The sequence below is a fragment of the Hypomesus transpacificus genome, chromosome 19 (assembly GCF_021917145.1).
Source record: "Hypomesus transpacificus isolate Combined female chromosome 19, fHypTra1, whole genome shotgun sequence".
In the NCBI taxonomy this organism is placed as follows: Eukaryota; Metazoa; Chordata; class Actinopteri; order Osmeriformes; family Osmeridae; genus Hypomesus; species Hypomesus transpacificus.
In genome coordinates, this window is record NC_061078.1 from 14121064 (window position 1) to 14147690 (window position 26627).

The following is a 26627-nucleotide window of genomic DNA, read 5'->3' on the forward strand; positions in this document are numbered from 1 at the left end:
CAGATTCAACAACACCAGGATCTCAACTCTGTTGAAGATACTGGGAGAGCAGTCCTCTTTTTAAAAATTAAAGGGCAGATATTTGTACAATGTTTTTAGTAGCGATTTATAGATTTCACTCTGTTTATTGAAATCACTCTTGAGAATGTAGGCCTATCCATATCTCTGACATTCTGCACTCCCATGGTAGCTATAACCTCTGTGATACACGGGAATGCTTCCATTGTAGTTGGGGAATAACATTAGTTATTCATGAGAGAGAGGGTGAGACTGGGAGGCAGTCAGAGAGCAGACACTGATAGATCCGTCTTTACCTGCACATCTGAGCGCAGTCCAGTGAATACAACTGGGTTTACAGTACATGTTATACGTACTGTAACAAGTTTGAATGCACCCTGTGAATTTTTACCTTGTTACAGTCCTTCAGATGGCAAAAAAGAATTCCTAATGGGAGGTCAGGGATAATCAGTTATTCTGTTTGGAAGGTCTGGTGACTCACTGTACTCTGATTGATATAAACTCCTCTCTAGAGGTGAGCTATCTAAGTCTGACCCTATCCGCTCCTTGGGACTTACTGGGGCCCTCTCAATTATTTGATGCTATGGTATTCAACTCTGTTTTTCTGTGGGTGCGTGTGTGTGCCTGTGTTGCGTGTGTGTGTGTGTGTGTGCCTGCGTGTGTGTGCGTGTGTGTGTGCACAGATCAGAGACACCCGGCCAAGCAAATGATTCAGATCAAGAGTTATTATTATTTGACTCAACTTGACAAGGAAATTAGAAATGCACCTCTTAAAGTATCCAGCTGCTACTCAGTCAGAGGTGCCGCTCGTGTTATTTATTTATGTTAGGTTAATAGCCCAACCTGCATTACGGTCGAGAGGGGGACTGCTGAGTTGCAGCCAAGGCCGATTCTGCTTCACTCCACACTTTATCCTCTGCAGCTACAAAGACGACAAATACTGCAGTCAGAGTCCTCTTCAGACAGACAGGCTATGACACTGTAACAAATGCCTAATTCCTCTTCCATCAGCTCATAATACACTGCAGGTATGTTGCATTGATCCATTTGTTCATAAAAATGTCCCCTATAGAAACGCTAGCTCTATACTATGTCTTGTAGAAAGTATGTTGGCTTGCCACACTGTAACTCTGTTGGCCTCTGAGTCTCACCGTGGCATGTCTGTCTGCCTGGACTGAACATGATCCAATCTGCACTCATACTCTGTACTCTGTCTCCCCCTAATGGACACTTAGAATAAGGTATGTTTCACACAATCTGACGGTCCTTGATTTAAATTTGGACTTTAATTAAATGGTTTTAAGTAAATAACAAGTTCTCAAAAAATACGTTGATGTATGTTAAATGCAACAGAACTCATACTTATTTGAATTAATTGTTACAATATGCTTTGCAGTGTATTCTGTGTTACAGTTGCAGTACGAATGCTAAAGTGACAGAAACACGTTTGAAGTAATAAGACTGCAGTGCGCACGGCACTTGATAAAAAAGCGACACAATCAAAATCTAACGGTCATTTTTAATCTCTTCCCGATGAGGACTCAGAGGCCCGTCCGGCAGTCATGCTCTTCATCTGACTGACAGGTTTTTATGAGCTATCAATCACCTAAACAAAGGCTGAACGCAAGCGCCTTAGCCAGGGGAGGTCTGACCTGCAGCCTGGCCTGACATTCAAGGAAGGAGTGCTGCTCACCCAGGAAATCCCATTACACCAAAGCATGATGGATATGGCCGCTGGAAAAGCTCATATGAGGTCTGACACATAATTTGTTATAATTTGTAAAAATCATATGGCCACGTTCGCCTCTCTCGCGCTGTGTCGTTCACTCTTTCCTCCTTTCTTTCCCTATTCACAGTGGCGCACGGATCAAGGTCCAGAAAATGACACTAATCTTTGCCTTTTGGTCATGTAAACTACTAAAATAGAAAAGCATAAGTATTTACATACTTTCAAAGATAGGTATCTGAAGGTGACGTCACGTGACTCCAGTAAAACATACAGATTAGTGTTGCCATCAGTGTGCAGTCACAGACCAGACTGAGGGTTATGATAACATTTGCAAACTCAGTTTGACCAATGTTATTATAATATGTTATCATATGTATCACATATTGATTGCTTTCACTCAAAGCATTCGCTATTTGGAGATTTGGCTCTGAAATCCTTTATTCTCTCTCAACCCAGACATCCAATTTTATAGATGTCTGGGAATTTTGCCTCTTAAACGTGAAGGACTTTAATATGAGATGTCTTTCCGTTTTTGGATGAAAAATAGATGAAGGACTTTACCGGCCACTGCTTTGTTCCAGACTTTAACACTCAAATGAGAGCTCCTTTTCCCCTGACAATGTTCACACAAAATACCAGTATTCAGTAGCATGGTATCCACCCAGAACATGTGTGAGCTTTGTTTATATACTCTTATAATTGACTGTAGAGCAAGTAGACCTTCAATGGGAGTGCTATGTGTATTATAGGGGCCTGGGGTATCGTTTTATTTACAAACTCCTCTTATCACTCTGTCTCTGATCGATACCTCAAACCAGCTGATGGCACGCTCCCCACGCGGCCAAAGGTGAACAAACAGGCCCCTCTCCATTATCAAACAGATACACACTTAGGAAGGCCACAGAGGCTGGTGGGACTAACGAAACATAGAGCTGTCTATCCCTGCCCCCAGTGGTGGAGCATGTCATAGCACTGCTACTGTAAAGGCTACTGTACCAGTTGTGTCCAGTCCACCATTCGGTTAGACCACATCAAGTATTTATCAGTGGTGGTGAAAAGAAAAACGAGGCATTGCCCAAGAAGCCTTCAACAAAAGGCAATAACCGCAACCTTTGGTCACACTTTGGGGTTTTGTGTTTCCTTGTTTAGTCATCGTGGAGGTGATAAAGTTAGTTTGCGCCATAATGACTGATCTGCCTACATGACTGTGTATGCTGTTTTTGTTCTTCGCAGTGATTCGTGTTTACCTGCTTGCACACCCTCCCCCCTCTATATGCCAGAGTCTGATAAGAGGCTAGCAAACAGACAGTGGGCCAAATCTCTGTCTCTCTTTTACTCTGACTGTTCTGAACAGTTAGACTCTGTCACCTTGATCTGGAATAACTAGTCCAATACTTACCGAAGGATACAACATTGTTCAATCAGGGAAACAACATGGTACCAGATGATGGGATGAGAAAAGCAGGACTCTAAATGACACAGAACTGAACACAGAGCAAAAAGACCTGAAGTAAAAGGAGGAAAAAGACTGGAGCGGTAACAGGGGGGTCTGTTACGCAATGAGTGAGAGCACATTGATTCTCTGGACAAGCAGGAAGACACCCTCTGTTTCCTCGGCGTCTAGGCCTGTTCAGGCTTGCTGACAGACTGTTTCCACCATGAAGATGACTGGGACCGTGTTGGACCTGGACTCCTCAGACTACAGCCCTAGCCTGGACCCCTCCTACACCCTGCTGGAGTTTGACAACCTGAGGGTGTTCCCCGTAGAGAGCGCTATGGCAGGTACGGTCCCCTCCTCCTACTGGGTTACTCTCTGGTGGACTACAAGGCCCAAACGCAGGTTTTTTCCAGAGGATCGCCTAAAAACATGACCCACACATTACAGAATACCCCTTGTTTATGACGAATGAACACGTCGTTTAACTTTCTGTGAAATGTCAAAGTATTTCTTAATGTCTTAGTCACTGAAGGTCAGACTTCTATGGAAGTTCACAGGGCCTGTGTGGTCCAGTGGTTTGATTTTTCTCACACAGATAGGAATTTGTAAGGTCATTTTCTCATGGCACGAGTACAAAGATGCTGTGGACTGATGTCTTTGCAATAGCACCGGCCCACAAAAGGTTGCAGATGCAGTTGTTACGCAGAGAGAGTGGCTGGAGATTTCTAAAGACCTCCATCTTCCTCCACTTACCTCTCCTCTAATCATATTTTCGTCATTATCATTAAGAGTCTGTTCTGCCAAAGCAGCTCCTTTTTCAACAGTACTTTGAAAGAAGATGCTTTTCACTTCTCCACAGATAACTGTGCGGCAGATGTAGTCTAATCTCTTAATTTAATCTCACTGATCTTTGACCACAGAAAGCATTCTCCATGTTCAATTGTAATCCCTGGCTGCCTCGGCTCCCTACTCTAAGTGTGTAATTTACATACATTACAGCCGCAGGGCATTGTCCATGCTAGAGCCGGATCACTACGCCACCAGAGTGCATTTGACGGTCAGTGGTTTTAAGAGAGACAATCCTGCAGCGATCGAATACTGACAGGACACAATTTAGAGCAACACCGAGGGAGATTGAATTAAAGCGTAGTTCCTAGTGTAAAATTAGCCAGAGAGCGGTGGTGGACTTTGGCTTGCCACTGACCTGTAACTGCTTTAATTGAATGGGGAGTTTCCTGTTCCTCTCAGTAATAAGCAGCAGTGCTCCTCAGAGGCCAATGAGCCTGGCAGGCAGTGGCCTCAGAGCTGTGATATCTCTGCCTGTGAGCACCATCACCCCCCCCCCCCCCCTCCCCCCTTCACCAGGCTTGTCAAACAACACCCCCTGATTATTCCTTTGGCCACGGCTCACAATCAACACGTTTTTGTCTGAGGGAAGGGGTGTCTGTGTGTGAACAAGGTTATTCTTCTTCTTCACAGAGTTGGAGCAGGTTTCATTAAAGCCCTTAGCTGATGATTGGGGTGATTAATGATTGGCTGTGAACTGGTGCTTATCTGCAAGCTGCCACGCTGCGATGCCAGTCTCTCGGCTGAGCGATCATACTCAGACACAGTGCTGTTGGGGCTTGTTAGCGCCGCCTCACACATGTTTATTTATTCATCACCGGTGAGAAACAATGGGAGGCCGCTCGCTACAAAGTACCAGCGCCCCCCTGCAAGGCCACATCTCCAAACCGTCTAATGTTAGCCCAAGGCGGAGATGACGAACACGCCGCCTGACGTGTCTCTGTTTCCAAGTTTTCGGGGAGAGAGCGAAAGCAACGGCGCGTGCGGCCCCTCAAAAAACACTCAACGTCACATCTCTGTTGTGTTGTGAACGACAGAGCCGCTGCAGCCGGAGCCGTCCCCTCAGCCGAGCCACAGCCACGGGAGCTTGTGTTCCATCTGCGCGGACAGGGCCACGGGGAAGCACTACGGCGCTTCCAGCTGCGACGGCTGCAAGGGCTTCTTCAGGAGGAGCGTGCGCAAGAACCACGCCTACACCTGCAGGTGAGCCACATTAACGCAGGCAGACATTTTTACATGACATTTACATTTAGTAATTTAGCAGACGCTCTTATCCAGAGCGACATACAGTAAGTACAGGGACATTCCCCCCAAGGCACGTGGGGTGAAGTGCCTTGCACACACAACGTCATTTGACACGGCCGGGTATCGATCCCGCAACCTTCTGGTTACTAACCCGATTCCCTAACCGCTCAGCCACCTGACCCACCAACTCAGCCTGTCTGGCCTGGCTTTCAGTCTTACCTGCTGTGCAGTGCCACAGCGTCCTCAGCAGGACTCCTTCCACCAGCGGCGGAGAACAGGAAGAACTTATTATGTGTACCGTGCTCGTTTGTTGTTGAATCGAGCCTGCCTTTTGATAAAGCATGGGTATGTCACATAACACCACCGACACTCTGACTGAGAAGTTGTTTCTTTCAAGGTGTTCAATCAATCGCCGAGGCTGAATGGTGGTAAGGTTGTCACCTATTGTCAAGTGAGATGTATGGATGGAAGTAGCAAAGGATCTAAGAATAGAAAACTCACTTCAGGGCCACTGTCTTTGGGATCTGTCCAGGCAAGGAGGCAATAACCTAAATATAATGACTAAGGATGCAGAGTCAATGGTGAGATATAGCTGTTGGCTTTCTCTCCCTCATGTGAGAAGTAGCCCCAGCCCATCCACAGTATATGGACTATAGGAGTTTTCATTTTGCAGGTGACAGGACCACAAAATGTGTTCTTTCAGTGTAACTGGGGCTTGTTCATACACGTCTCGCCGCTCACTGTAATCCACAGTGACTGATCAGAAGCCGTCACAGTCACCTGGTCCCCGAGTGTATGATTGTCATCACGTCCTATAACTATGTCCTGTCTTTCACTGTCTGAGTTGGTGTGTGCATTGTTTTTGATTTGTCAGGTTCAGCAGGCAGTGTGTGGTGGACAAAGACAAGAGAAACCAGTGTCGTTACTGCAGACTGCGGAAGTGTTTCAGAGCCGGCATGAGGAAGGAAGGTGGGATACCTGCCGTCGCTGTCCTATTACACTTCATGACGTGCACCTCAACGTACGACCCTTAGGATCGATGCTGTCATCGTTGGCATCAACGACTGACACACATCGATGATGCCACACCATAACAACCCACACACATTGGTACATGCACAAGTTGACAAATCACAATATTTACCCAAGTGGTACAAAACGTCCTGGGCTGAGGGAGTGGGTATTGGGCTTGGCAGGACAGAGGGCCTGTCAATGGAGGGGTTACGCGGTTCTGGGAGAGGTGGCCCGTATGTACACCACAACGTATGGCCAACAAGATCCACACGTCTCTCTTGAGAAATAAGGACTTGAGTGAGTGTTTGCTCTGTCGGGCTTATCTCCCTCTGGCTGCCATAGATAACCAGGAGAGAGAGCTCAGTCTACAGGAGCCGTGTAGGGCCTGCTCACATGAATAATTAACATGGTGGAGTATGGGAACATATTTCCTCTGCCCTTTTCAAGAGAGACACGCTCCGCCCCCCCCCCCCACCCCTAAAGAAATCTAGGGGAATGTGACGCAACAGCAAAATGGAATCAGCCCTAACTGCAAAGACTTTGATGTCAAATGCTCTTGCATTTTCTATAAAAGGAAGGGTAACAAATTGCATCTCACTCGAACAGACCACTCTTAATCAGCTATTATTTTTACATCCCCCAACCAACTGTCTTGAGCCAAGTCCAATCTATCAGCTAACTGATGTTCCATAGAGAACTCATTTGTGACATCATCACACCGAGCCACGCAGCGCCTCTCTCTCTCTCTCTCTCTCTCTCTCTCTCTCTCTCTCTCTCTCTCTCTCTCTCTCTCTCTCTCTCTTTCTCTCTGTCTCTCTCTCCTGCTCCAGTTTGATTAATAGGCTTCTGATTGGCCACTGAGAGGACAGCAGTGATGACTGATTGCTTGGAGACTGGGGCTTGTTGTCTGACTTTGTGGGGGCAGACTGGAATCAGGCTGAGGTCATCCAGGCCGCCTGCTCTCTCTCTAATGGCACTGAAAAAGCCTGGGTCACTTTGAGACAGGGTGCTCTGCTGGACACAATCCACATGATGTACAAACACACACTCCTTTGCCTTACAATGTATCACAGTAGGTTCTGGAATGTTGGTTTTGGAGATGCTTGATGTACAGTATGTAGTACAGGTAACCGTTAAGAGGAAGAGTGAGAGAGTGAATTAGGAGGGATTGAACAAAAAGGTTGGAATTCTCTTCTCACATCTGGTTGAGAGAGGACAGTTCTTTTCCTTATAATGAGAGAAATGAGACAGCATTTGCGAAACATGTTTACGGGTGCAAGTCCCGGCAATGTTTAATGATTGTTGCCATGTATATCCACACATACATATACAGATAAATATATCATACATGTCAGCTTGTTCTTCCGTAGACTTTCCTGACACCTCCCCATAACCCCTCTCTCTCTCTCTCTCTCTCTCTCTCTCTCTCTCTCTCTCTCTCTCTCTCTCTCTCTCTCTCTCTCTCTCTCTCTCTTCCTCCCCCCCCTCCAGCTGTTCAGAACGAGCGCGACCGCATCAGCAGCCGCAGGGTCGAGGGGCAGGGGGGGGGCACCCTGTCCATCAGCATGCTGCTGCAGGCCGAGGCTGCCTGTGGCCACCAGGTACCCCCCAGCCACCAAAAACCTCCTCTTCTCCCACATTCTCGTTACACGGCCTCAAAGTGCTGCCCGGGCCCTTGTTTCCCATCCAGCTCAGAGAGCACTCCCTTATCTACTTCTGAGAAGTGCTCAGATAAAGGCCAGAGATGGATTCGAGGATACAGGCTGCACTTTAGACAGACGGCCATTACCCCTCCCTGGAGATTGGAGCGGCTGCCTGGATTCAGTTACTTCTTTGAAATTGCAAAATTGCCCAGAGAGACTCCCTCCATCTGATCACAGCCTAGTTAATTGCGGTGCCGGGGCTGGGATTGTGTGCCAGTGTTCAATTGGCTTCAAATGCATAATAACAACCAGATATCTTCTTTTTGCATGTGAAAGGAATGTGCTGAAATTAATTGGATGATTGACAAATGAGCCACAAAATGAGACCGGTCTGTTTTCCATTGGTAAGACGTCGGTATCTCTCTAAAAATAGGCAGTGAGAGTACCTCAGGGCTGTAATCAACTTTCAGCAGCATTATGGACAGAAAGAGAGACAAAGAGAGAGAGAGACCTCCATTTCTCATCTCCCAGGCACTCTCTCTCTCTTAATGATTAGGAATGTCTCTTGTTACAGTGCAATACTTTCCCCCGACTTGCCTCTGCCTGCTCTGCCCTTCACGACTGTCACAGCTGCCCTCACCTCACACTCCCCCCCACCCCCCCGCCCCCCCCCCCTACACCAGCACCTCCACTACCACCTCCCCTATCCATCTCTGTTCATTCCCACATTACAGCCACACCTCCGGCCACAGTACAGCCTCTCATTACGGTGTGCCACTCTCAGTTCTCAGCCCTGACCTCACCTATGAGCTGTGACATCAACACCAAGAAGATGGCCCAGGTGGGGGACGTGTGTGAGTCCATGAAGCAGCAGCTCCTCCTGCTGGTGGAGTGGGCGAAGCGCATCCCCGACTTCTGCAGCCTCCCCATGGACGACAGGGTACGGACGAGCAACAGAGCTTTGACGCTCGGTCTTACTAGCCCTGAGTGGCATCCTGCTATGTGGCTGCAGACAGCTGAGTTACTCAAGGATTGTTCTGTTGCTAGGATACAGTGTTTGGCGTGAACAGGTAGATCAGTAGATGGTGGCCTTTTCAGCTGTCGCCGTGTTGTTTGTGGTCCACTTCTTAGCATGCTTTGTGATCCTGCTGAAGCAGCAGTCTTTGTAGCCTGGTTGTCCCTGCTGTGTCTGTGTGCAGGTAGCTCTGTTGCGAGCACACTCTGCAGAACACCTCATCCTGGGGGTAGCTCGACGCTCCCTGGCCTACGATGACATCATCCTCCTAGGTGAGGCCCCCGAGACAGAAATCACTTCCCCGTTCAAGGACCTTTCCATAGGAACACAGTGCTTACCCCCTTTTCAGCCTGATGGACTGGACTCACTTTAACTGGGATGCATCTGTCACACTTATAGTAAATGATGAACATCAAGTAAAACATTCTTTAGGAAGTACTTTTATTCCGTATGACTTGATGGCACTCCGTGTGTCTTCTCCTCAGGTAATGACTTTGTGATTCCGGTGAACAGTCCGGAGGTGGAAATTTCCAGAGTAGCAGCGCGCATCCTGGAGGAGTTGGTCAGGCCTCTTCGAGAGCTCAACATCACAGACAGCGAGTTCGCCTGCCTCAGAACCATCGTGTTCTTCGCCCCAGGTCGGTTGGTCCGCAGTTCACTGGAGGTCGGCCCTCCTCCCTGACTCCTTTCTCTCTCTCTCTCTCTCTCTCTCTCTCTCTCTCTCTCTCTCTCTCAGACAAGGGAGAAGAGTTTGCCAGGAACCTTTTGAAATGTTGGTTGCTCTCTCAAGGGGACTCTCCCACTCTTTGTTCTTGGCACCTACTGGTTTGTTTAGGCGGTGGGGTTTTACCGTGCTCCTGGGAAAGCTATTCATATTAGTGGTCTAGGCAGGCTGGAACCCAGTCTGACTGGCTGGCTGGCTAGCAGGTTGAGGTGGCTGGCTGGCTTGTTGGCCGGCTGGCCGGCTGCTGGGCTTTATGGCCAGTGATTATAGCGCCAGGGTCAGACCAGAGGGCCAGGAGACAAACTGGCATGACTAGCAAAGTAACAGTCCACCCTGTCTGAGACAGTTAGTCTGAGACAGACATAAACACATCTGCTCCCAGTACTGTCCCCCAACGACCCAGATCTTTAACTTCGAACCAACCCGTTGTGCTAATAATGCTTCTGTAGCTTCTATTCATTTATTTGTTTGTGAATCAATAAAGTGTGTGCTTGTGTCTCTGTCTGTCTGTGTGTGTGTGTGTGTGTGTGTGTGTGTGTATGCCAGACTGCCCGGGGCTGGAAAGCCCCCAGGCAGTGCGTCAGCTGCGTTTCCAGGTGCAGGTGCTCCTGGACGAGGCCACCTGTGAACAGAGGGGGCGCTTCGGGGAGCTGCTCCTCATGCTGCCCCCCCTGCAGAGCGTGGCCTGGCACATGGTGGAGACTCTGCAGCTGGCCCGACTCCTGGGGGAGGCCAGGGTGGACAGCCTGCTGCAGGAGATGCTGCTGGGGGAGGGCGCGGTCGTGGGGCATGGCTCTCATACAGGTAAGACCCTCTTGCCTTCTCTTTAACTCTACTACTTGGATACTGGGCTGTGGCATTGTGGTCGGCCAACATTGAGGCCAGTGGATCCTGAGGTGATCAGGGAAGCCATTGAAACAGGCCCAAGCATGAGTTTTGGCGTGCTGCTCATTGTAATGAGAGTGGCGTGGTGATCTAGGATGAGTATCAGGCCTGGGATGGGTATGGTGTCTGTACAGTGAGACGTCGAGGACCATGTTGAGCATGTTCAGTATCTTTTCCCCTGCCTCGCTCTGCAGGCTCTCCTCCTGATGCGCTGGTGTTCCCACCTGCCCCGGCCCCAGCCCCCACCCTGAGCCAAGACATGCTACGGATACACACCGAGTTGCCGAGCAACTTCACCTCCGTCATCTTACCTGTTCCCACATGTGAGTGTCTGCAGATTATTCACTTTTGTACATTTAGACACCAAGACACGTTAACACGCATTTTACACTGACTGGTTCAAAGACCATGCCCAAATCACGTTTTATTGAGTTAATGGGTTAATGAATAAATGGGGACACAGATATGAACTGATGAAACGTGTAACCAGGCAGCAGAATCTGCATGTGGCAGATATTTCTCCTCCCAAACCTGTGCGTGGTGTGGAGTCAGGTCTCTGTAAGCTCAGACGTTACTTTCAAGCCATTCGACAGGACTCGGCTTACAGTTCCTGAACAGTGTCCCTAGGCTAACACGGTAGCTGAACCACAGTGGCTCATATACAGGCCCAGCTCTGTAGGAACCCCTCGAGCCCAGCCCTGGTCCTCATCTCCTGCAACTCGGAGCTCACCTGCTGGACGCCGATAATATCCCTCGTTACCACCTCCATGTTTGTGTCTGTATCCATCTACTCCGCCAGTCCCTTCTCGCCCTCATAGATGACTTCATGGGTGTAGCGTAAAGCAGTTGCCATGAAAGTCAGTCGTTCTCCGGCCGTCTAACCCCAGCGTTGTTGCACGTCTCTCTGTCCCACAGCTCTGCCAATGGTTCCCCTGGTGCCCACGCAGCCTGGCACGGAGGTGTACAGCCTCAGGGAGGGAGTAGACATGCCCACGGAGTCTGCCCATGGCATGTCCATGGCAACGGTCCACTCCTGCCTCTGAGAACCAGACCGAGCAAGCGGAGCAACTCAGCCAGAGAGCAGCCACACACAGACGGACGGACGGACACCCAGTTTATACACACACTCATATACGCACACACACACATATACACGAACACACCCACACACAAATGCAGACACACGCACACATGAATCACATACCGGACATTGCACGTGTACATACATATGTATATGTGTGTCATTTACTGTATGAACTTACTTTGCTACTTGTGTGCTTGCTACTGCCCACGCATGGTGACTTCAGCCTATGAACAGAGAGGTAGAGACTGATCCATAGACATTACCAACCCGAGAAGGACTTTGAACCTGCTAACTGATCCCTTCTTATCCACATCATTTGTCCAAGGCACACAGAGAATGTGATGCATGCTCTCAATCCTTGCTCAGGAACGTATTTTGATGTTAAACATTCACTCACAATTGACAGCCATGTAAAGCAATGGTGACTAATCTTTATGAGTTGTGTGTCAAATGAACAAAGTGTCAGTTTTGTAAAACATGACAACTGTTCAAACAAAAAGAAAAAAATGAATGTATTAATAGATAAAATAATGCTTAAAACATTGTGAATGGTCTGTTTAATTATGAAATCACATTATAACACGCCACATGTATAGACTGAAACTAAATGAGTGTTAGTGTAGAGTATCAGATCAGCCAGCAGAGGGCACTCAAAGACTGTTCGAGTGCAAAACCTGTCTCAACACAGAGCCAGTCGACACACAATGATCAAAATGTCCTTCTCGTGCATGCCAGATCAAGCTCCCTTAAAAATGACCAACAACAACGCTGTCAGCCTCTCCAAAGTCACAATGTCGTTAACTTTATTAACTTTATGAAGAACAGTTCTGATCATATACAAGCAATGCTTTGTACTTTGTGTGAAAGAGTAACTGTTCGGATCCTCGTCTGGGAACGGTGATGCCTTTGTAAAGACCATGCTGCTGTGTTACATAATGCACAAGCGTTATGGGGCTAGCATGCCAAAAGCCTTGACCCGTATAGACCTTCACGCCGCTCTCTCCCCGTGTTTGGCCTCGTCCCTCTCTCGTCCCTCTCTCGTCCCTCTCTCGTCCCTCTCTCGTCCCTCTCTCGTCCCTCTCTCCTCCCAGGGCTGCAGGTTGGAGGGTGGAAGTGAAGTTAATGGGCAATGGCGGCCCGGTCAGTGGGCTGAGAGGAGAGAGGCCCAGAGGAGCAACTATGACTCATCAGATCCCCGGGCAACAGCAGGGGGGTTCCCTAATGAAAGACCCCCCCGCCCCCTCTCTGTGCACCTCTGGTTTATTTTCAAACCCCAAATACCAAAACGATACAGAAATAGAGTGAGGAATAGCGGAATAGATCCCCTCTCTATCTCCTGGAGGCCACTGGCAACTGTTACCACAGCAGGGGTTATAATCCAAACACGGTCTTGTTAACAGGGGTTGTTAACCCCTGTGTTCTGTCGAGCCTGTCGCTGTGGTGATGTAAAACACGTACCCCTCACTAAGGAGCCTATCACAGCGCCTGATAGGCGGTGCCAGCCTGTAAACTCATCACGTTCAACGTTTAACACGACACAATGGAAGATACATCTTGATGTCTATCTCGGCCTGTTACTCCGAAATGCAGGAGAGAAAGCTGACGACAGAAGTTCATTTCTTAACACAGGGTGGAAATGTTCCTGGGGTTTACAGTCCACCGACAGAATACATATTCGCTTGGCCTGGGCTCTCGTCCACCACCATAGGTCAGTGTGATTCATTTCCATAATAAAGCCTCTGTTTGTTAATACAGGGCGCCGCCAAGGAGACAGAGAACAGGGCTTCCGTGGAAGACAGTCTGAAGATGTTCTATCGTGTTCTCCAACCTCATTACTTTTGATGTGTCAAAAACGGTAGCATTCAAATGTTCCTGCTATTTCAGTTGTTTTTGAAGACGTGAAAAATGACGACTAAGAGCATGAGCCAACAAGCAAGCAGATGGTGGGTCAGCAGTGGTGTGTAGAAGTATGAAGATGGACGACCGAGTTCACCGTAAAAGGCTGTTTTCAATGTTTTCAAAAAGAAACCACCCCTGCTTTCAGTCGAGGATATCAATGTTTTTTCCTTCATGGCTGACCTGGGCTGCTAACTGGTGATGAAAAGTCCCTCCAGAAGTTTCCCTCCACTCTCCAGCTGGCTCCCTGCTCTTCCCGACTCCCTCCACACAGCCCTGCAGCCTCTTGGCTCCCCAGCAGCCTCCAAGCCTCCCGGCCTCTGTGGTGCAGCTGGCCTTTTCCACAGCACATCAACCCTATCGTCCAACTCATCCTGGAAGGAAAACTGCTGGTAGGGTGGGGCTGCTTCTGAGAAATCCTCAAAAGACCAGGTCTTTCAGCTACCCGGCCAACATCACTGAACTAAAACCTGCGGCTTCTCAGGCCCTCTCTCCTGCGAATCCTGTGCCCTCCTGCAGCTCCACACTTGGCCTACTGCCCCAAACAAGACCCAAGCTCCGAAGCAGTGCTGGTCCTTGGCTTCAGGCGAAGACATTTCGGCTGACCTGGACTCGACCTCAGCAGAAGAGGAAGAGATTGAGGAGTGAAGTGATCCCAAATCAGGATTCATGGAAACAGGAGGGGTGATTATCGGAAAGTACCTAATGACTCAGCCATCGGTAAATGTATTGTGTAAACAAACTTGTGTCTGTTTCTTATGTAGTGGAATGAACATCCTTAGACTCATGACTGCCACATTTGCATCCTGGAAGTTGTTGATAACATCTCAGTCCCCAGAAAATGTTCAAAATTATTTTGGGGTGAACGAGGACAGACAATGACAGCTCTCCTCTCCTCAGGAATCAGGTGTGACTGTCCATCAGAAGGACGCTTCCTCCTGTTCAGCAAAAGTGAGTGGACGGCACAGCTGCTGTGTCTCCCGGAGGATCCACCGCACATCGATCAGGTCAACACAGCCACCTGGCAGCCACATCACACTTCTCAGTTGGAGTAAACCGCCATCGCTCAGCGCGTCAAATCACAGACCTTCTCTGTGATGACGGAGGAGTGTGGTTCTTGGGAGACACGAAGCCTGGAGTGGACTGCATGTGGCTGTTCTTACACCTCCGTCCTCACCTCCATCCATCACAGCTGAGATCTCATCCAGAGCAGATACTCTGAGAGGCTGGGATCTCCCAGGGTTCTGGTTCTACTTAAGAGAGCGTTCTGAGGAACGCGGATCAGGAAAGAGTCAAGCCAGGCTTCAAACAGGACGTGGCCTGGTTCTTTCACACCACACGTTTTCTCTGTATCTATCACTCCTGCAACAACTCCGAGCATCTGTCCACTTCTGGAACCGGTGACAGCCAGATACTCGGGATTTGGCCTGACACGTGGATCTGCTGTGTCAGACGTTGCGCAACCTCGAGAAGGTGAGCAGCAGAGCCAACTGCTGTTTCTCCTGCTGAAGCACTGGAATACCACAGGTCTGATGGGGCCCCTGTCTCCACTGGCTTGTGGTGAGACAGCTGTGTGTGTGTGTGTCTGTGTATGTGCATGCGGGCGTGTGTGTATGTGCATATGTGTGCATACGGAATCAGAAGCTTGCCACTCCACCCAACGTCATGAAGTCGATCCTTGCCATCCAAGCTGTCGTCACCAAGTCGGGAACAATTACGGTTAAACCCTAACCTCTCCAGCTTGTAAAACCTCCATACCCTCCTTGTTAGCAGTGTAAGAATCCCTTGTGGTAATTTCAACCGTAGATGCACAAAAAAATCCCATGCCAAAACCACATATAAATTGCTTACAAATGACTTGCAAAGCCAAAAGGCGCCTTTGTAAAACTGGTGACCAGACAAAAAATAAAAAAAGCCTTAAGATGTGTCTTGATAATAATTAGGGGAAGGGAAAGGCAAATCCCCTTTGAGCCCAATGGAGCTGCAGACGCAGGGAGAGGAGGCCGGGGCCCTGCCACAGACAACAGGGACAGGGAGAGAGAAAGAGACAGAGAGACAGAAAGAGAAAGAGAGAGAGGGGGGGGTGATTTGAAAGGAGGAAAGAATGGGTGGGTCGAAAATTGGCAGCCAGGAGACCGAAAAACCCCAGAAACCATGGAATCAAAGGAGTTGGCCGTTGTCACAACTATTCCATGGCGCCTGAGAGGGCAGGGAGGAGAGCTGAGACAGAGAGACAGTAGGGCAGCACTCACTTAGTCAACACCACTGAGCCATGGCACAATCAGCTCTTTGCTCTCATCCTTCCCATTCAGCAAGGGGGTTTTCCACGTCCTCCTCCTCCCCTGCATCTCCCCGAAAGGTTTCTCGAAAGCTCTGATGCGAGACCGTAATGACCCCAATTTGAGGATGTAGCTAGTCAACCTCTACTGCCGACTGGAAGGGATCAGCATCGTGTCAACACTCACTGGCATCAAAAGACGGCCACTTCTCGACATGTGGAACCTTTTACGGGGCATCCCTCATCATATCGCACAGCGTGAGGCAATCTAAAAGAGAATTGGTATCATTCAAGTAGAAGCTTTCAGCATTGTTCAACTCTACTGAGAAAGAGAGAGTGAGAGAGAGAGAGAGAGAGAGAGAGAGAGAGAGAGAGAGAGAGAGAGAGAGAGAGAGAGAGAGAGAGAGGGAGCGAGAGAGAGAGAGAGAGAGAGAGAGAGAGAGAGAGAGAGGGAGCGAGAGAGAGAGAGAGAGAGAGAGAGAGAGAGAGAGAGAGGGAGCGAGAGAGATAGAGAGAGAGAGAGAGAGAGAGAGAGAAAGAGAGAGAGAGAGGTATGCCGCCCAGATGTTTCCAATGCTCCTTCTCTCAGGTAGTTCAAACCGACAGTCTTCTCTGTGTTATGGATTTATGACAGGAAACCAGGCCGTCTAAATATATCCAGGCAGAGGGACTCTCTTTCCACCGCCTGAATTTCAATCAGGGAGCTGTTTAATGAGGGATGGCCGACGGTAGAGGTCTGACCCAGCAGCCTGCCACATGCACAGTGGTCTCGTTGTTATTAATACCGAAACATAACGTGAAGGTCTATCTTTGTTTCCATCCACAGCAATTACTGCTAATAGCATGAGGGATGTACACATGGATTTTCTGTTGTTGTCAACAGTCCTCCACAAATCATCATTCCTCTCCTCAGTCAAAGAACTGACAGATGTTATGGACCTCAAGCAGTCATAGCCTCAGTTTCAGTTCCTCTAATGGTATTTCCATAGTAGGGCTCAATGTTAGTGTGATGCCAACTGACACCTGCGCATAGTCAAATAATGTGTGATTCTTATGATGAGGGTTCTTAGTGTGGGAGCAGTAAAGTCTGTCTTGCTCTGAGAGCTCATGCCCTGCTTTTCTCACTGCTAATCCTGAAACACCAGAAACGCCATCCTTGTTGTTGTGAGGGGCTGCGGTTTCTCTGTTGCTATAACATCAAGTCATGAAACTGCCGACAAAACACACCGACTCAGCGGCCTGGCCTCATGATTAGACACTGAGAAGGCTTTGTTTCAGGCCTGATCATGTCAGAGCGGGGGAATTTTCTTCCTTTTGTAATTGCAGCCAAAACCTTTATTAAGACCTATCGTTCAGTAAAACAAAAGCCTTTGTGACTCGCGGATTCTTTTGGGAAGAGGGCTTCTGATCAGTCACCAAGCACAGAATGAATGGGCTCTAGTCAACTGCAGTGTTTGGAAGTGAGCGCTACTAGAGGTCAGCGTTCATTATGGGGATTGTGACGGCCAGTGTGTTGGGCCATTAAGGGTCAGCATGTGGTCCAGACACCAAAGAAACCCAGCTCATTACCGGAGTATTTTGGGCCTGTTTAGAGGAAGGACAGAGAACCTCAGGGTCACAGTGGACTTTTTACGCTCCCGAGACTCTAATTCACTTTCCACGGCTGCAGAGGGTGTCCAGGGCATCCATTGTTGTTCACACTGAGGCAAAGACCTGCCAATGTCAGTTGGCCAATGACTAGAATATCTCACTCTCTTTCTCTCTCTCTCTCACACTCTCTTTTTCTGGGGGAATTCTAGGCTGAGCTGAGATGTAATAGAAACCAAACATGGAGCGGTGAGGTGACGTGGGGACAGGGGGCCAGAGTTGAAAGCTGTGTTTAATCTGACAGGACAAGGGTGTGTGTTCAGTCACTTCTGTATTGACTCTCTCCTGGATCCACAATGCACCAGTTTAGCTTCCTGTATGTGTCCCACCTACCGTTGGACAGAGTGACCGCATCATCCACAGCAGGCCAATCAGAGCTCCATCTGACTGTAACAGGCAGCCTGGGGATAATAATAAGACTTTATTTATATAGCACATTTAATACAAGTATTGCAGTTCAAGGTGCTATACATAAAATCTATAAAAAAAACTATAAGACAGGTAATAAAAGTAAGAAAACCTTGTGAGAGAAAATTATTAAAATGCTTTGATAAAAAGATAGGTTTTAAGTAGGGCTGTCAAGCAATTAAAATATTTAATCGTGATTAATCGCCATATTTCATATGATTAATCGCGATTAATCGCAAAATTATTCAATCTATTTGATCTGTTAAAATTTCACAACCAATAAATGTTTTTTTTGTGGAAATAACATTAAAAGGGTGTTCTTAACTTCAGATAGGCCTAACTGGATGATATTGTCCATATAACAAGTTCAGATGGAACACAACTTAAATTGTAAGGAAGTTTTATTCACTCACAAACTATACTGCTGTATAGGCTAATAAACATCCACAAAATTAGACTTATTCTGTATTATAAAATACATTTACGACATGTTGTCTCATAGCCTATTACGATATCCTGCTCCATAATATTCAAATCTCAATCAAACATACTCATATACTTAAACAACCACAGATTGACCTTAATATTGAACAATACAGTTTATATCTTGTTGAACCCAGTCACCTGCTCGCTTCTTTTGCAAGTGTTGTCTGCCATATATTGCCAGAGCAAACGCTGCTGCTGCTACTGCTAGCTGTGTGCTTTTTGCATGTGACAGTTTAGGCTGGAAGTACTCCGGTGAAAACTAAACTCAGCCTGACAATCAGTAGGCTACACACAGCCTTAGTTTTGTCAACCGAGCCGTCTCTGAACTTTTTGAAATGGAATTTCCCATCTAAAATCCTTCTCTCCATCATTCAGCTACCGTCTGCAGTCGAAATCATGTGACGACAGGTGATTCCCAGGGTCAAAAAGAAACATGCGTTAACGTCACAATTTCTTTTTGTCGCGTTAAAATGAGATTGCGTTAATGCGTTATTAACGCGTTATTATTGGGGCGTAGTTAACAAAGGCCGCATCACCAATCTTCTTATGACTGCTTCTGGTGACCTCCAATAGGCCCGCATCTGATGATCCGGGTGATCTGATGATCCGGGATGGACTAAGATCATTCCTCCCTCTTTCACGTTTAACCAGATTGTCACCAATTCTCCAATGGACGGACTGTGCCATCCGTCCAACTTCGCCCCTTACTTGAAGTGTAGTCATTCTTTAACTCAACCTCGGGCTAAATGAGACCACTTTCATAACCTTGCAAATATGATCCCCCAAAAATCATGTATACACACACACAGACACACAGACACATACATACACACAGATATACAACAACAAAAAACAGCCCCTATGAACAGCCTCTGATGTGGAGGATAAATGCAGTGTAGCTGGGGGAGGCTGTATGAGGCTGGAGGCTGGAGGCTGGAGGCTGGAGGCTGGAGGCTGGAGGCTGGAGGCTGGAGGCTGGAGGCTGGAGGAGGCGTGACAGGGTCCTGGCAGAGCAGAGGAGTACCAGGCTGTGGTGTGCCGGGGGAGAGCCTCAGTGCACCTGATCACATACACACTGTGCAGACAGACAGACAGACCCACACTGGCTGGGCTCTGGCACTCACAGCAGGCCTGCGTACACACACACCCCTGGGTTTTTCCACTCACGGAAAGCGCACTGTGGCAAACACAGTCCAGTTCTGTCGCTCTGTGGAGAACTAAAGGAAACTGAAGAAAAGGAAAGATTGGGTTAACTGTTTGGCACCTATAGTCGAAGTGCCCTCTGCCACGTGCAGGCTGTGTACACTCAAGCATGCATGCCTTTTCCCATTTCAGTGAAACATATATTTATTTCAAGGTTAAACAGGCACTTTGTTCTTGTCATTAACCAGTTTACTCCATGTCAAATATGGCTGATCAGCTGTGTGGCTGGTGACAGCTGGAGACCAGACGCTGAGACATGCTGGGGTTTCTTTCACATGCGAAACAGCTGACATCAACGCTTACAAAACACAAGACTGGTGACTGGTGTCTTTGCTTGTCCATATTATTTTAGTTCAGAATAACATCAGCTTCACCTGCCATGCCCGAGCTGACCATCCCTGAGGTAAACATCGCCCTGCCTGGGGGTGTCACCTGGTCAGCCTTAGACTGCCCTGCCTCAGACCCAGCCTGTGTAAAAAGATCGTATTTAGCTCGCCGCTAGCCCACTGTATATCAACACCTGCCACTGCCAGCACCGTCTAGCTTTGAGGCTCTCACAGGCAAGAACCTGGGACCAAGGAAAACAGGCTGTGGGGGTGATCTGGAGGAAGAACCTGAAACGTCCCCTCTTAGGTGCAGGCCTTTCTGTTCTCGCATGACATGTAGTAAAGACTTCACAAATTAAAGCATGAATTAATGGAACAACCATCACAGACTTGACAGCTTTGCTGAGGTTTTCTGGCAAATGCAATCATGTGATTCAAACGGGGGAAAGGAAAGGAGCCATCTTTTCTGTTCGCAATCCGTCATTTCCTGTCTTTCTGCCCGTATAAAGACATTTGACCTACTTATGGAGACACCTTTATTGGAAAGATATTGGCACAAGAAGTTTGTTTACCCTTGTTCATCATTTCCACAAGGATATACACATACCTAACCCGCTGTCTGCTAGGCACACAGTACTGTATCGTATGTACTATAAAAGAGTGTAACTCAATATGTCATCTGGTAGGATTGCAGCCTTCTTCATCCGTTTAGCAGAGGTGACTGTCTGTGGATAGGAACGCCTGCCAGAGCTGACACTGTTAAACCAAATTTATAGGTATAAATATTTTATATTAATCTCCCTTCTGAGAGGAGAGGATCAGTAGAGACTGCGGTGAGAGGAAAAGGAGAGGAGACAGATAGGAGGCAGTGGAATGAAGAGAATGTAGACTTCAAGATGAGGACAGAGACTAAAGTGTGGGACGCACATATCATTCAGATCTATGCTAAACACTACTGCAGGAGGAACAGCATGCCTTGCTCTCTTCATCTCTGACAGCAGGACTGTTTTGTTTCAGAGGCTGACCTATGTCATCAGTTCCAAGAACACATACACTTTCTTCTCTCTCTCTCTCTCTCTCTTTCTCTCTCTCTCTCTCTCTCTCTCTCTCTCTCTCTCTCTCTCTCTCTCTCTCTCTCTCTCTCTGTCTTTCTCTCTCTCTCCGCTCTCTCTCTCCCTCCCGTTCTCTCTTCCCCTCTCTCTCCCCACCCCCCCCTCTCTCTCTCTCTCTCTCTCTCTCTCTCTCTCTCTCTCTGTTTCTCTCTCTCTGTCTCTTTCCTCCAAAGCAGCAGCAGTCTCCTCAAGACTGAGTATTGACCTGCGTCAGGCTCCAGCTGTGACGACACAGCTCTCTGGTCCCTCCCCTGTTTCATCCCTCTCTGGTAAATAACAAGTACATCTGCTATGGGGCTGCTACTCACTGTCCCTTACGTAACAGTGAGTGTAGACAACCACTGTTGTAATCACACATTGGTCTCAACGTCAATGTCTTCACCACCAACCCCAACAACATCATTTATGGTTCCAAGAGAGTTGTGTCTCCACCTCCCCCACAAACTTCAATCTGGTTATGATAAAGACTACTCTCTCTTTACTGTGTTCACTCCTAAACAAATAAAGCTAATGATAGTGACAGCTGTAAACGAGTGATTTTGAAACGTTGGAAAACGTCTTGAAAGACCATGTTGTTGTTGTTTTAGACTGTGCTAACCCACATCATATCCCAAGTTGACTGAAAACACAAGGGACGAATTCCTTCATTGTCAGTGAATTCATCAAACTTCATTGCAAAGACAAAAATAAACATGCCCCACAATCTTCCAAACTCTGCTGGGATTAAATCTGCCGTCAGTGTGAACATTCTGAATTTGACATTTGAAAGATTCAGTGTTGTACTTCCGCTGACCACAAGGGGGCATCATCTTAAACCCAGTGTGTCCCGGTCTCAAGAGAGGGACTAAGGGTACAAGTCACAGAGGAGGGGTGGTCTCTCACAAAGCACCCACCAGTCCCCTACTCCAGGCCCCAGAGAGGCCTGGAAAACCCTGCTCACACCCAGCCTGGCCTCCTCCATGTGGGAACCCAACCTTTCCCAGAGCCCCTGCCCCTACCGGAGAGCCTCGCCAAGGCTTGCGAGGAGGGGAATGTCAGCATGCTGTAACACATCCATCATAAGTCTGACTTGAATACCACAAGGTCAGAATGGCCAGACTGAGTGGCATTTGTGTTGGCATGAGTGCCAAGCGTGAGCCCGGCCCTGCGCAGGCAGCGTCGCAGGGCTGCAGGCAGGAACATGGGAACTGAGGCCCCAATGCACCCTCTCTGAGGGTGAATACCATCAGACCTTCATCACCGTGACGTCTTATCATCCTGCTGGGACAACAGTCTGACTAACCCTAACTCAATCTGTCATGGTTGCGCTGAGGAAGTATTATGTAAAAAAGAGGTTCTTTTGTCATCGTTATCCTCTATTACTGCTGTAACTACCGAGTCTCGACCGACGTAGTCTTACGTACACTCCAGGTCACGGGGTAATAAAACAACAACTAACAGGATATGAGAACGCTCTGCTGAGAAAATGTCAAACATTGTCAAATCATCTGCAGAAGAACTACCATGCACACTCGATACTTGGATTATTATATATGATGTGCACCGTACAAAGCAAGGAGACTGTTAAAGCTTTTCTTGAATGACCTCCATATAGAATTGAATATTCCCTTTAGTCCCTTGGGCCCAGTTTCCCAGATGTGGATTAAGCCTTGTCCTAAAGTAGGAGAACAATTTATTGTTGTCAATTCAAAAAGTTTTTAGGCTAGGACCAGGCTTCATCCACGTCTGGGAAACTAGGCCATTTAGTCCCTACAAAAGGGCTCTAAGGGTTGCATTTAAATACATACCACAATATGCAAGATACAGCACACAAACAGGATGCTCTTTAACTGTCATGGGAGCAACCAACATTTGGAACCAGCTGAAGGTCTGAGGGAACGAAAAGGAGCATCCAGATGTCTCAAATAATCAGATGACTGCACTGTGCGACAGACCAAAAACTGTCAAACCTTCCCTGTGTGGCGCCATTCTGTACTGCAACCCATATCTGGAGTGGAAAACACCACTCTGAGCTTTACGATGAGAGAACAACATCCAGTCTCCAAATCTTAGAGCTTAGAGCGTCTTGAGAGATGTCTTTGATGTCTTCCCGACACTTTTTACGTGACCCATCACAACCTCAGCATTTAAATGCTCTCCTCGGCTACTGTGATGGAAACATCCCAGTTGAACTGTGAGCTTCTCCGAGGTCTGGTAGGATGACTGTCTGTGATGTACGACGATGAGGGGAGCTGTTACGGGGTAGAGAATTTACACTTCTTAGAAGGGAGGGAGTCCTGATTGTTTTTCCTAGACCCGATAGGGAGGCTCTGGAGGTTTTGATTTGCAACGTGTTTGTGTTCAGCTCCTGATTGGAGGCCGACGGAGACAGCAGCAGCTAGAGGGCTGATTTACGACCAATCCACCATGATCCAGTTCATATTGTACAGTACATGACACCCGGGCCTGAGCACTGAGGGACCTGTCTGTGCTAGCATGCTAGAGACAGAAGACTTACATGAGGACCACTGTAACCGCTACTCCATGAGCACACCTGGAAAAAAAGGTAGGATTTCTATGTGCCGCTATGCTTATGGAAATACTCTTTCGCTCAATTTCACATGCGAGCCAAGGGCGAGACTGATGGGGGAGGTTAAAATCGAAATGTTTATTTTGTCAGGTAAAATCTGTTTCTAAAGAGGTACTGTGCTTTTTGGGGCCTAGTACCGGTCTCAGAAGGGTATTGTTTCCCTGAGCAGCACCAGTGGTTCCACATGGAGATAACTGGAACCAGGTATCAGTCCAGTGGGCCTCCAGAGGGACTGCACACCACCGCACGACCAGGCCAATCTTCAGAGCCATCACTCACAGTCAAGCACCTCCGCCCTCAGCCTCTTTCCCCACCTCTGTCTGATATCTCCTTTTCCTAACCTTTTCCGCCATGGAACAAGATTGTTAACTCTAACTCTAATCCTGATATTTTCATATACTAACTAACCATTAATCAATGCAACACATATATCCTTGAAAAAGCAGAGGGGCTCATTTTTATTTTATGTGTGGGTGTTTTATTTAATAGAACATCCCATAATAAAAAACAATACTTCTTATTTTTTGATAACCCATAATTTGCTTAATTCTTTGTTCAGACAGTAAAACATATTATTTTGCATTAGTTTGTGTGAATTTGACATATAATGTGGATTTTTGGTTAGTTTTTCCTGTTACTCAAGCACTTTTTGGGGGGTACAAAAGACTTGAGGTGGAAGAGGCTAACCACTAGAACACAGGCTCCAGACCCGAAGTAACCTTAGGTTTCATCTGCTCTGCCCTTCTCCACCATCCACATCCATCGTCCATATTGACTAACATACCGTACGACTAAGCTATATCAGCTTGACCAGTCAGTCTTTATGCTGTTTTAATCTGTATGTTTACATTCTTGTAAGGACACCGCACTCTTGAGGAAGCTGGAGGATTCTTTAGTGGGTTAAGTTCAGTCCATCGTCCGAATGCCTTTCAGTCAGAGTACTACAACAAACTAGAGCTTAGCCTAAACAGCTGCCTTTGGCACCTTCCCAGTTCAACTCCTCTGAGGACAGAGCTTCTCAAACATACAACCCCACTCCCTCTAAAGCATTGTTTACCTCGCCTCATCTCTCCATTCCTCCCTTCACTCCTCCCAGCACAACACTGCTTCTCACCACCGCTCCAAATGGCTTGTACATGTCCATACAGGGGATCCATAACCCTTTCCCTGTATACAAAGCAGCCGAGGAATATTAGGCTTCGTCGTGGAAAACGGGCGTCTGTGTGTGATGTCGAAGTAAAAGACGGTGTCGTGAGTGTACGTATGACTGTGCTCTTTGTTTGGCTGTGGGTGAAGGGGCTCCCTGTGTCGTTTTACTTTGTTTAGACTGCTTGACTGGGAGGGCATTTACGTAATTTGAATGCATGGGCCCTCTCATTAGTCAAACATGCCTGCGATGGGGAGCCCTTTGAAGAGACCCGTGCAGGAGGGGGGTGGATTAAAGGATGGATGGGGATAGGGAGGTAGTGTTGTGGTCAGAGCCCATCTTTCAGGACTCATCCTAAGGCCCCGTCTCCCCTTTAATTCTCCCCGGGGTCCTGGAGACATATGGCGACGATAAAGCACCAACCATCCATCACACACCTTCTTAAAACCCAGCCACAAGTCGTCACAGCAACCAGAGAGGTCACCAACTTGGTGATATAAGTCTAGTACAGTGCCACCGTGTCCCATTCTTCCCAGCTGAGTCCAAGCTAGGGGGAACAACAAGGTATTTGGTCACTCTCAACCGGGCAGTTCAGTATAATGGATGGCTTTTGGGATGTAAATCTTTCAACACGCACATCTATTCCTCGATGTGAGGCAGGTATGTTTTGAATAACAACATAGATTTGCCACCCAGCTCAGGATTCCGAAGCTGGTGACCCTGAGTGCTTGCCTACTGGATGAAGCATACAGTATATTGTTTGATCACTGGGCTGTGAACCTTCAGCGGACTCTTCCCAGCATGGAAGTGCGTCACTGAGGGGGAAAAAATCGGAATGACTATTTCACTGGCTGTGTGGTAAAACAAAGAACACATAACAGGGTCTTATCGCTCCATATGCGTACATACAGGTCCCGGCAACTGTTAGGGTGTGTTTGTTTTGCACTTCCAGTCGGCATTGACTGGCTACGCAGCAACACCACAGACTCATCATCAGTCCTTTGACAGACAGTCTTTGTTGCCATGTAGCGCCGCGGGTGGCTTTGATCTGGGCCACTATTCACACCAACTCCCTAGGGGACAGAGCCTGTCATTCAAAGAGAGTTGCTTTTATGGTGAACACAACAGAAAAGAATACATCAAACTAACTAGCTGCAGGGATTGAGTCATTCAACCAGCAAAGCTTCATCAAATTAATTTGTTTTCAGTGCCTTCAAAGCATAGTTTTTCCCTTCGAATAATTTCAGTGAAGCAATTCAGTGTTCCTCTCACCATCATTTCCAACCTCAGATTGCACCACATGCCCTCGTGTTTGTGTGCATTGTCTTCCAAAGCTCATACTGGGACTGTACGTTCGATCGAGACAGAGGAAGCCATCGAAAAATAAAGATGGATACAATCCAGTACAGTCGGAAGGCTCCAAGGTGGCCGTCTGGTGAAGCTGTGCAGGGGATGGTGACATGTGGTGTGTGCTCCTGTAGATGAGACTGTCCGCCATGCTGCTGGGTTGAGTTGACTGGAAATGACCATGATGACTTTTACAGACTGCAGGTGATTTAATGACACCCCAAGAGCCCAGGCATCCCAGGTTTCCTCTGCTCATGTTGTTCTGGGGAACCCCCAGCCCCCTTCCACACACACACACACACATGCGCACACACACACTGCCCTTCACCCCTCAGTGACCCTTCCCTTTACCCTGTCACAGCAGTGACTCGAAAAGAGTATTTAACGAGCGTTGTAGATGTGTAGATGTAGAGATGTCTTTCGCTACTCAAATCTAGGCACACTCCAGGATAGTGTCAGAGCAGTACAGATATTCCTCACTCCAAGGGCGAAATAGTCAATCATACATTGGGGGGACAGCTGTGGAACTTTCCGTGTTGGCGCACACACACATCTTTGTAATCAAAA

General features: G+C 47.7%; 1 protein-coding gene across 1 annotated transcript; it reads left to right on the forward strand.

Moving 5' to 3' along the window:
* Positions 1-3072: 3072 nt before the first annotated feature.
* Positions 3073-12129, forward strand: hnf4b (hepatic nuclear factor 4, beta). Its single transcript, XM_047042156.1, has 10 exons — positions 3073-3529; positions 5069-5234; positions 6151-6245; positions 7782-7891; positions 8718-8873; positions 9133-9220; positions 9434-9586; positions 10219-10476; positions 10752-10880; positions 11473-12129. Exons 1-10 carry the CDS (start codon positions 3406-3408, stop codon positions 11598-11600), a joined length of 1407 nt encoding a protein of 468 aa, XP_046898112.1. The 5' UTR covers positions 3073-3405; the 3' UTR covers positions 11601-12129.
* The last annotated feature ends 14498 nt before the right edge of the window (positions 12130-26627 follow it).